The sequence below is a fragment of the Hyperolius riggenbachi genome, chromosome 2 (assembly GCF_040937935.1).
Source record: "Hyperolius riggenbachi isolate aHypRig1 chromosome 2, aHypRig1.pri, whole genome shotgun sequence".
NCBI lineage: Eukaryota > Metazoa > Chordata > Amphibia > Anura > Hyperoliidae > Hyperolius > Hyperolius riggenbachi.
Genome location: NC_090647.1, coordinates 16,501,474 through 16,513,847, shown reverse-complemented (window position 1 = coordinate 16,513,847; position 12,374 = coordinate 16,501,474). Strand labels below are relative to the sequence as shown.

At 47.4% G+C, this 12,374-nt stretch overlaps 1 protein-coding gene across 2 annotated transcripts in view; it reads left to right on the top strand.

The window, feature by feature from the left end:
* LOC137545359 (protein sel-1 homolog 3-like) overlaps nt 1–12,374 on the top strand; it is a 124,496-nt gene that overhangs the window by 27,500 nt on the left and 84,622 nt on the right. For both annotated transcript variants that reach the window (XM_068266501.1, XM_068266500.1), the window contains exons 8-9: nt 10,350–10,482; nt 11,647–11,776. In XM_068266501.1, the coding sequence (XP_068122602.1) occupies nt 10,350–10,482; nt 11,647–11,776 (263 nt within the window). The remainder of the gene's footprint in view (nt 1–10,349; nt 10,483–11,646; nt 11,777–12,374) is intronic.

Here is a 12,374-nt window from a genome sequence, read left to right as displayed (position 1 = left end):
GAAGCTGAACCAAGCAAACTTGGCAACTGCTGAGACTTTGTTTTATCCTTTGCTTGCAAACCCGGAATACAATACCTCCATCTCACTGAGAATCTCTACAGCAGAGTATAAGAATTTCATAAAGAATAGCGTTCTCTGCATTGTATTTTTGGTGCCGTGTCGAGCAGGGAGTGTCCTAAGGCAACCGCCTAGTTTGCTTATGCCTAAAACCGGCCCCAGCAGCAAAACGTTTTAGTTGAACGAAAACTGTAGGCGAGTGAGAGAAACACCTTTATACATGTCCGCCTGAACTGTCGCAACACATTTCATTTTTAAAGGGAACCTGAAACAATTAAAATTATCTAAAACAAAACAAACAATATACCTTCTAATGAATATTACATACTTACCTCGCCGTCAGTTCCTCTCAGAAGCTCACCATTTTATTTTTACGATTCCTTCCAGTTCTGAAATATTTTTTTTTGTCAGAACTGAAATATATCAGTTGCTGTCAGTTATACATCAGTTGCTGTCAGGTATAACTGAAAGGACAACTGATGAGCAAGGTAATGTCCATGTTTCACTATGGCTCAGGTGGGTGATATTACAGGTTAACAGTGTGCTGACCAGGAATCTGTTATGGGGCAATGGCCATTTTCAAAATGGAGGACAGAGAATTCCATTGATCACAGTGGACGAATGGGACGCAGGAGCAGGGAAAGAGATTGATAAATAGATAACACGGGAGGTAAGTATGACCTTTGTATGGTTATTTTGACTTTTACATTTCACTTCAAGTTTGCTTTAATGAAATAGCTGCATAGTTATACTGATCCGTTGCTGTTCTGGTTTCATGGTTACAATTCTCCTTCTCTTCACCTAAATAACCACTACAAAAAAAAAAATGAATAAAAAAATAAACAGTTAAAATCTGACAGAACCGACAGATTTTGGGCCACCCCATCTCCTCATGGGGGATTCTTAGGGTTTTCTTCATTTTCAAAAGCATTTCCTTAACGGCAGTTTAACTGCCAAAATAGTAAGGTAACAGCCAAACTTCCTACTCACTAACACACTATTTTGGCAGACCTAAAAACTGCCGTTTAGGAAATGCTATTAAAAACAAAACCATGAGAATCCCCCATGAGGAGATGGACTAGTCCAAAACCAGATCAGATCTGTCAGATTTTAACTGCTTACTTTTTTTTTGCTCTAGTGTTCCTTTAACTACTTCCCGACCGCCGTATAGACAAATGGCGGCCGGGAAGCAGACGCCGCAAGGACCGCCGTATTGACAAATGGCGGCGGTCCTTGTTTGGGCATGGGCGGAGCGATCGCGGCATCCGTGACGCGATCCTCCGCCTGTCGCCGCTCACTCGCCGCAACATCCCGCCGGCCATACGGAAGCGCCGGCGGGATGTTAACCCGACGATCGCCGCATACAAAGTGTATAATACACTTTGTAATGTTTACAAAGTGTATTATACAGGCTGCCTCCTGCCCTGGTGGTCCCAGTGTCCGAGGGACCACCAGGGCAGGCTGCAGCCACCCTAGTCTGCACCAAGCACACTGATTCCCCCCCCCCCCCCCGCCCCAGATCGCCCACAGCACCCATCAGACCCCCCCCTGCCCACCCCCCAGACCCCTGTTTGCACCCAATCACCCCCCTAATCACCCATCAATCACTCCCTGTCACTATCTGTCAACGCTATTTTTTTTTTATACCCCCCCCCCTGCCCCCTGCTCCCTCCTGATCACCCCCCACCCCCCAGATTCTCCCCAGACCCCCCCCCCATGCACTGTATGCATCTATCCCCCCTGATCACCTGTCAATCACCTGTCAATCACCCGTCAATCACCCATCAATCACCCATCAATCACCCATCAATCACCCATCAATCACCCCCTGTCACTGCCACCCATCAATCAGCCCCTAACCTGCCCCTTGCGGGCAATCTGATCACCCCCCCACACCAATAGATCGCCCGCAGATCCGACATCAGATCACCTCCCAAATCCATTGTTTACATCTATTCTCTCCTCTAAACACACACTAATTACCCATCAATCACCCATCAATCACCCCCTATCACCACCTGTCACTTTTACCTATCAGATCAGACCCTAATCTGCCCCTTGCGGGCACCCAATCACCCGCCCACACGCTCAGATTGCCCTCAGACCCCCCCTTATCAATTCACCAGTGCATTCATTACATCTGTTCTTCCCTGTAATAACCCACTGATCACCTGTCAATCACCTATCACCCATCAATCACCCCCTGTCACTGCCACCCATCAATCAGCCCCTAACCTGCCCCTTGCGGGCAATCTGATCACCCACCCACACCATTAGATCGCCCGCAAACCCGCCGTCAGATTACCTCCCAAATGTATTGTTTACATCTGTTATCTTCTCTAAACACCCACTAATTACCCATCAATCACCCATCAATCACCCCCTATCACTGTTACCTATCAGATCAGACCCTAATCTGCCCCTTGCGGGCACCCAATCACCCGCCTACACGCTCAGATTACCCTCAGACCCCCCCCTTATCAATTCGCCAGGGCATTATTTACATCTATCCTTCCCTGTAATAACCCACTGATCACCTGTCAATCACCTGCCAATCACCTATCACCCATCAATCACCCCCTGTCACCCCCTGTCACTGCCACCCAACAATCAGCCCCTAACCTGCCCCTTGCGGGCAATCTGATTACCCACCCACACCAATAGATCGCCCGCAGATCCGACATCAGATCACCACCCAAGCGCAGCGTTTACTCTCCTCTAAACACCCACTAATTACCCATCAATCACCCATCAATCACCCCCTATCACCACCTGTCACTGTTACCCATCAGATCAGACCCTAATCTGCCCCTTGCGGGCACCCAATCACCCGCCTACACGCTCAGATTACCCTCAGACCCCCCCTTATCAATTCGCCAGTGCAATATTTACATCTGTTCTCCCCTGTAATTACCCACTGATTACCTGTCAATCACCTGTCAATCACCTATCAATCACCCATCAATCACCCCCTGTCACTGCCACCCATCAATCACCCCCTGTCACTGCCACCCATCAATCACCCGCTGTCACTGCCACCCATCAATCAGCCCCTAACCTGCCCCTTGCGGGCAATCTGATCACCCACCCACACCAATAGATCGCTCGCAGATCCGACGTCCGATCACCTCCCAAGTGCAGTGTTTACATCTGTTCTCTACCCTAAACACCCACTAATTACCCATCAATCACCCCCTGTCACTGCTACCTATCAGATTAGACCCCTATCTGCTCCTAGGGCACTCAATCACCCGCCCACACCCTCAGAATGCCCTCAGACCCCAGCCCTGATCACCTCGCCAGTGCATTGCTTGCATCTATTCCCCCCTCTAATCACACCTTGAGACACCCATCAATCACCTCCTGTCACCCCCTAGCACACCTACCCATCAGATCAGGCCCTAATTTGCCCCGTGTGGGCTCCTGATCACTCGGCCAAACCCTCAGATCCCCCTCAGACCCCCTTCCGATCACCTCCCCAGTGCATTGATTGCATCTATTTTCCCCTCTAACCACCCCCTGAGACACCCATCAATCACCTCCTGTCACCCCCCTAGCACTCCTATCCATCAGATCAGGCCCAATACAACCTGTCATCTAAAAGGCCACCCTGCTTATGACCGGTTCCACAAAATTCGCCCCCTCATAGACCACCTGTCATCAAAATTTGCAGATGCTTATACCCCTGAACAGTCATTTTGAGACATTTGGTTTCCAGACTACTCACGGTTTTGGGCCCGTAAAATGCCAGGGCGGTATAGGAACCCCACAAGTGTCCCCATTTTAGAAAAAAAGACACCCCAAGGTATTCTGTTAGGTGTATGACGAGTTCATAGAAGATTTTATTTTTTGTCAAAAGTTAGCGGAAATTGATTTTTATTGGTTTTTTTCCACAAAGTGTCACTTTCCGCTAACTTTTGACAAAAAAATAAAATCTTCTATGAACTCGTCATACACCTAACAGAATACCTTGGGGTGTCTTCTTTCTAAAATGGGGTCACTTGTGGGGTTCCTATACTGCCCTGGCATTTTAGGGGCCCTAAACCGCGAGGAGTAGTCTAGAAAACAAATGCCTCAAAATGACCTGTGAATAGGACGTTGGGCCCCTTAGCGCACCTAGGCTGCAAAAAAGTGTCACACATGTGGTACCGCCGTACTCAGGAAAAGTAGTATAATGTGTTTTGGGGTGTATTTTTACACATACCCATGCTGGGTGGGAGAAATTTCTATGTAAATGGACAATTGTGTGTAAAAAAAATCAAACAATTGTCATTTACAGAGATATTTCTCCCACTTAGCATGGGTATGTGGAAAAATACACCCCAAAACGCATTATACTACTTCTCCTGAGTACGGCGGTACCACATGTGTGGCACTTTTTTACACCCTAAGTACGCTAAGGGGCCCAAAGTCCAATGAGTGCCTTTAGGATTTCACAGGTCATTTTGCGACATTTGGTTTCAAGACTACTCCTCACGGTTTAGGGCCCCTAAAATGCCAGGGCAGTATAGGAACCCCACTAATGACCCCATTCTAGAAAGAAGACACCCAAAGGTATTCCGTACGGAGTATGGTGAGTTCATAGAAGATTTTATTTTTTGTCACAAGTTAGCGGAAAATGACACTTTGTGAAAAAAAACTATTAAAATCAATTTCCGCTAACTTGTGACAAAAAAATAAAAACTTCTATGAACTCACCATACTCCTAACGGAATACCTTGGGGTGTCTTCCTTCTAAAATGGGGTCATTAGTGGGGTTCCTATACTGCCCTGGCATTTTAGGGGCCCTAAACCGCGAGGAGTAGTCTTGAAACAAAAATGACCTGTGAAATCCTAAAGGTACTCATTGGACTTTGGGCCCCTTAGTGCAGTTAGGGTGCAAAAAAGTGCCACACATGTGGTATCGCCGTACTCGGGAGAAGTAGTATAATGTGTTTTGGGGTGTATTTTTACACATACCCATGCTGGGTGGGAGAAATACCTCTGTAAATGACAATCTTTTGATTTTTTTTACACACAATTGTCCATTTACAGAGGTATTTCTCCCACCCAGCATGGGTATGTGTAAAAATACACCCCAAAACACATTGTACTACTTCTCCCGAGTATGGCGATACCACATGTGTGGCACTTTTTTGCACCCTAACTGCGCTAAAGGGCCCAAAGTCCAATGAGTACCTTTAGGATTTCACAGGTCATTTTTGAGAAATTTCGTTTCAAGACTACTCCTCACGGTTTAGGGCCCCTAAAATGCCAGGGCAGTATAGGAACCCCACAAATGACCCCATTTTAGAAAGAAGACACCCCAAGGTATTCCGTTAGTAGTATGGCGAGTTCATAGAAGATTTTATTTTTTGTCACAAGTTAGCGGAAATTGATTTTAATTGTGTTTTTTCACAAAGTGTCATTTTCCGCTAACTTTTGACAAAAAATAAAATCTTCTATGAACTCACCATACTCCTAACGGAATACCTTGGGGTGTCTTCTTTCTAAAATAGGGTCATTTGTGGGGTTCCTATACTGCCCTGGCATTTTAGGGGCCCTAAACCGTGAGGAGTAGTCTTGAAACGAAATTTCTCAAAATGACCTGTGAAATCCTAAAGGTACTCATTGGACTTTGGACCCTTTAGCGCAGTTAGGGTGCAAAAAAGTGCCACACATGTGGTATCGCCGTACTCAGGAGAAGTAGTATAATGTGTTTTGTGGTGTATTTTTACACATACCCATGCTGAGTGGGAGAAAGATCTCTGTAAATGGACAATTGTGTGTAAAAAAAATTAACAAATTGTCATTTACAGAGATATTTCTCCCACCCAGCATGGGTATGTGTAAAAATACACCCCAAAACACATTATACTACTTCTCCTGAGTACGGCAATACCACATGTGTGGCACTTTTTTGCAGCCTAACTGCGCTAAGGGGTCCAAAGTCCAATGAGCACCTTTAGGCTTTACAGGGGTGCTTACAATTTAGCACCCCCCAAAATGTCAGGACAGTAAACACACCCCACAAATGACCCCATTTTGGAAAGTAGACCCTTCAAGGTATTCAGAGAGGGGCATGGTGAGTCTGTGGCAGATTTCATTTTTTTATGTCGCAAGTTAGAAGAAATGGAAACTTTTTTTTTTTTTTTTTTTTTCTCACAAAGTGTCATTTTCCGCTTACTTGTGACAAAAAATAATATCTTCTATGAACTCACTATGCCTCTCAGTGAATACTTTGGGATGTCTTCTTTCCAAAATGGGGTCATTTGGGGGGTATTTATACTATCCTGGAATTCTAGCCCCTCATGAAACATGACAGGGGGTCAGAAAAGTCAGAGATGCTTGAAAATGGGAAAATTCACTTTTTGCGCCATAGTTTGTAAACGCTATAACTTTTACCCAAACCAATAAATATACACTGAATGGGTTTTTTTTAATCAAAAACATGTTTGTCCACATTTTTCGCGCTGCATGTATACAGAAATTTTACTTTATTTGAAAAATGTCAGCACAGAAAGTTAAAAAAATCATTTTTTTGCCAAAATTCATGTCTTTTTTGATGAATATAATAAAAAGTAAAAATCGCAGGAGCAATCAAATAGCACCAAAAGAAAGCTTTATTAGTGACAAGAAAAGGAGCCAAAATTCATTTACGTGGTAGGTTGTATGAGCGAGCAATAAACCGTGAAAGCTGCAGTGGTCTGAATGGAAAAAAAGTGGCCGGTCCTTAAGGGGTAGAAAGCCCTAGGTCCTCAAGTGGTTAAATGATATCATCTGGACGGAGAGACTGTGCATGCAGCTAATAGGCAGGTCCTGCATCTGCGTGGGCTGTGAGTGGGGCGGAGATATCAGGCTGCAGCACACTAAAAATCATAACATTGGTCTCTCAGTGAAATTTAAATCTGCTGATTTTTAAGCAGAATGTGAAAGTTAGAAGTGGGGTAGGGGGGTGGGGGTGGGATCTGTGAGTTGCTTAAAGTGTACCACAGACAAATAATATACAAGATTTATACATACCTAGGGCTTCCTCCAGCCCCATCCGCACAGATCGCTCATACGCCACCGTCCTCAGCCTTCTCCGTCTTCTTTACTGGGTCCTGTAACTTCCGCCAGTCGGGCCATTCTAAGCAAGTGCCGTGCGCTCCCTTCGTACTGCGTAGGTGCATGCGTAAGGCAGGTGCTGGAGAGACTGAGGGAGTCACTGCACATGCGAAAAACTGGCCACGTCAGGCAGAAATTACGGGACCCGGTAAAGAAGGCGGAGGACGGCGGCGTGGGAGCGATCCGTGCGGATGGGGCTGGAGGAAGCCCCAGGTATGTATAAATCTTGTATACTTCTTTGTCTTTGGTTCCCTTTAAAGAGAACCCGAGGTGGGATTTCATTATGTTAGTGGGGCACAGAGGCTGGTTGTGCACACTAACACCAGCCTCTGTTGCCCCATGGTGTGCCTCCAGGACCCCCCTGCACGCCGCTATACCCCCCGCAGTGCTGGCGACACGCAGCGCGTCGCCAGCACAATGTTTACCTATGCGCTGTCTGTCAGCGCTGCTCCCTCCGCATCGGCGCTACCCGCCGTGTCACTTCCCTCCCGCTGATAGGAGGGAAGTGACGCGGGCGGGTAGTGCCGATACAGAGGAGGCGGGGGAGCAGCGCTAACAGACAGGCAGAGGTAAACATTGTGCTGGCGACGCGCTGCGTGTCGCCAGCACTGCGGGGGGTATAGCGGCGTGCAGGGGGGTCCTGGAGGCACACCATGGGGCAACAGAGGCTGGTGTTAGTGTGCACAACCAGCTTCTGTGCCCCAGTAACATAATGAAATCCCACCTCGGGTTCTCTTTAAGCATATTATTGCATGTACCCCATTACGCCACACGCTGGCAGTATTGTAGGTATGACAGGACAGTTCGCTGCAGGTGCTGAAGGTATGGAGTAAGGACTTGCTGGCAATAAAATATGTTTATGGCGGAAACAATTGAGATGTTGTTGATAAGCCGCAGTCTTGCTGTAGACTTCTTCCTGCGGGCGCTGCCTCGGGCTCCCCAGCTGTAGACTGCTTCCTGCGGGCTCTGCCAAGTCACACTTACCACGAGACAATCAGCGCTGTGACTGTGGAGAGGCCACTTCCATAATCTGAATTAATTGCAGCGTAAATAAATATTATGATTAGGACCTTATTTGTACTTGTTTGTATTCTTAAAGTGGTCTAAAACTCAGACATAACATTCAATAAAAATGTACTTTTTCTTACTCTTAGTTATCATATTTGCTTTTGTGCAGACGTAATATTGTCTGTTTACAAATTACAAGTTTCTAAAGTGTAGTTTTTCTTGCACTGAAAGCTCCCATTGCATTGTATTCTTTGTTTGTATTATAACTGTTTTTTATTATATATTAAAATCTTCTAAATCTTCTAATGAGCTATTCTGAACACTGTGTGTGCCTGAAGCAGAGACAGTTTCTGAGAGAGTGTTTGTTTACATTCCAGTGTTGATACATTTGTGTTTAACAAGTAAAAAAGATACTGTTATCTACAGTTTGGATGCGGATTTGAAGCTGAATAGCAGGAGAAAGTGCTTTGTTTAACCATTTCAGCGATGTTCTGCTAGAATGTTTTTTCTGGGATAGTTGCTTTCAAGCTGTGAGGAATCTTTTAAAGCAAAGTAGAAATGCTGGCTTTCAGACCACTTTAAGGAGAGCTGCATGCAAGTCATTCAGGTTCCTCAGAGCCCATCACTATAAATGACCTCTATTAAATTGGACCTGAACTCTTCCACAGGACAGAAGGAAAGCATAGAGAAATGCAGCCTGTATGTATTTAGAGAAATTTAGAGAGTTTAGCTTATATAATGCCCCCTTATTTGTGACTAATCACCACCATAATTTGATGTTTCAGATGTGTCAGCTCAGGAATCTCCTCTGCCACAGCAGAGCAGCTAATTTGTAAACACAGGATGTTAACAATATGTCTGCTTCCATGTAAACAGGAAGTGGACACACTGCACATTTATTGCAGTATTTGTATCAGCTGTAACAAATAAATGTTTTTCTTTAAATGTTGTTATGCTGCTGCTTGTCTTTTAGAGCTGAGAGGAACTTCTAAGTTCAGGTCCACTTTAAAACATACAGTGTTTATGGTGGCCTCACAAGAAAGTGGAGCTGCTTCTGTAAATGCCAGGAATAGCATTGCAGACATTTAAACCATATATAAATTGCTTATGGCCCTGCTGGACTGGGATTCCTAAATGACCGTCCCATAGGTGCACCTATGTTTGGTGTAGTAGTTCTGGTAAATTCTTCGGGGTAAGTTATTTGGCATAACGGACGCGTTTTGCCATCTGGCTGCTTCACACGTCCTGAAGAAGCCTGATTGCTGAAACACGTCCCTGTTGCAATGTCACTGCGCTGAGCCCTCCCCCTGTGCCTCCGCCCTCTTCCCAGTCAGCCTTGCATCCTGGTATTGCGCACCACGCGAGGTTCAAACAGCGGCTACCTTCCGGCCAGGCTTGGCTGTAGAATGTATCTCTTGTATGGCAGCAGTGTAGTCCCACCTTGGGTCGCATGAGTGGCGGCTTTGCCGGCGTGCCAGATTATCTGCAGTAGTGATGGGAATTCCGGCTCTTCTCAGAGAATCGGCTCTTCTGAATCGGCTCCCATTAAAGAGCCGGCTCTTACGGCTCTGAATCGGCTCTTCGTTAAATATCACTAGACACCACTCAGAATCGGAGTAAAGGCCTCGCCCCCATCTCCATGACAACTCCAGACTGATTCTCTGACTGGGGCAATCCCTCCTGCTACTGCTCTGCTCCGCCCCATACACTCCTACAAGCTGCAAGAGGAGGACTACATCTCCCAGCATGCCTCAGCACCCTTTTTTACAGAGCAAATCAGAGCTGTGTAGGGCGGCTGAGGCATCGGCTCTTTTAAAACTGAGAGCCGGCTCTTGTCGGTTGCAGCAAAGAGTCGGCTCTTAGAGCCGGCTCGTTCGCGAACGACCCATCACTAATCTGCAGTGGTAAACGGGTTGTGCACATTTAGTGCACATAATGAGTGCGTTTCTATCAGAGGCATACACAGTACAGCACACGGTGGGGGGAAGATAGCGTGAGCTGGATAAAGTGCACATGCTGCAGGTTTCCTTAAAGGGGCCAAAAAAAAGTTACCGGTAATTGCTAACTAACTAATAGATAAATCATCAGAACTGCTCTGGGCCATAAGGGGAATACAGGCCTGGGTGTGAAGTAGTGAGAATGGAGCTGTGATATAAGCACAGGCTGACTTACAGACTGGAGGACTGTCTTCCCCTCAGGTTTCCGGATAATGTTTTGCTGTCGGACATTTCGGGGACATTCCATCTGGGAGGATCGAGATTCGTCTTTGGGATGAGTGGATTCTACGGGCCCAGCGTCTACTACAGGAATAAGATTGTCACCATCTACAAGGTGAGCAGCACACCAATGAGAGATCAGCTGGGGGAGGGGGGGGGGGTTACTCTCCAACTCACCACCGCCCCCTTCTGGCCAGAGAGGAGAACAGCCTGGGAAGGGGGGGGGGGGGGGGGAGAAGACTCGCCACCACCACCACCACACCCTGGCCAGAATGGAGAGCCTTCAGCTGGGTATAATTCTGAAGCTCGAATCCTGATTGGATGCAACTGTGAACTACATTGATTAAATGCACTTGCTGTGGATTTTGATTGATCTAATTCTAAGCTGCATGTGATTTGTATGAAACTTTCATGCAAACCAGAATTACTAGCGTGTCATTTTTCCATCTCTAGATCTCCCTGACCAGCATGAGCCAGTCTGTTTCTAAGCAGTGTTATTTTAGTGACAAGACTCCATTACCCTGCAGGACCACTGAGGGCCCACGTCAGACCCTGCAGGATTTCACCGCATCATGCCCAAGGCAGGGAGGTTGCTTCCATAGGGGCAAACTGGGCTATTTCCCTGGGCCCAAGGGCTGCTTGACAGGCTCCCTTAGGTTCCCCATGCTCCAAGTGAATAGTGGTCCCCGGGGCCCCTGCAGAGTACATGCCACCGGGTCATTGAGAAGAGACGCCTGCAAGGATGAAGACGGAAGGACAAGTGAATATGCTCCACTGCGAGTACTCTGCAAGGAACCACTATTGACTTGCGGGAGACCTGGGGGGTCTGTCAGCTGGCTCTGGGACCCCAACACAGCCTAATACTGTCCGAAGCGGGAAATTTGAGCACACGCTATCGGCCCACGCCGCCCCATATATAGCAAACACCCCAGGGGTGCTGGCTATACATCGTGGGGCCAGGTGCCCAAATTTCACAGTATAGCTGCAATTTATAATGAGGCCTATGGTAGTGCCCTATCGTAATTGCGGCAGATTGGCAGCGGGGGCTAAGTTTACGCATGGGGGTGGTTAAGATTGTGCATGAGGATGTTTTTAAGGGTTTGGCGTGGAGGGGCAGTTAAGGTTAGGCATGATGGGGAGGGGGGGCGGTTAAGGTTAGGTGTGTGGGGAGGTGCGGTTAAGGTTGGGCATAGGGGGTGTTTTTAAGGATTTGGCGGGGCGGTTAAGGTTTCGGCATTTCACGTTACATAGTGCATTCTGGGATTTGTTATTTCCTCAGACTCCGCCTCCTCGGATTATTCAGCGCGTGGAACTCCCACAATGGTTCCTGAAGTGTGAGGCCTTTAAGGAGGAATGTTCAATGCGGTTCCAGCACTTCCTGTCTGAAGCAAAGTCTAAGCGGACAGCAGGTAGAGCGGTATAGTCATCATTTGCTGTGTGTTATGACCCACATTTGCACAAGAGCCGCCCTCCCCAAGGTGGAGATCCTTATGAAGTGTGTAATCACCCACACTGTCCATACAGAGTCCCCTGACATACAGACATGTGTGACGTGTTTCATGACCTGTGCTGTAAACCATGGGCGTCCGCACATAGGGGAAAAATGGGATGGATCCCCCCCCCCATGGCCATCAGTTTTCCTCCCTCCTGGCCGCCCCGACTCTCTGCTGCATCTCAGCAGCCAGCGTCAGACCTCAGAGTTAGCCGGTGACCAGTGAGTGCGGGCACTAGGACCTAGCAGTCACTGCACTGATATGCGGAAGTGACATCACTTCCTTATATGCAGTGTGGTGTCCACAGGGGGTACCGTGCGCCCGCTCTCACTGATCGCTGGCTGATTCTGAGGTCTGACACTGGCTGCTGGGATGCAGCTGGGGTACGGCCATGGGGGGGGGGCAAAGACGACTGACGGTGAGAGGGGCACCTGTCACTACCTAAACTGGGGGGCACCTGTCACTTCCTAACCCAGGGGTTCACTTGTCACCACCTAAGCTTGGTGGGTCCCTG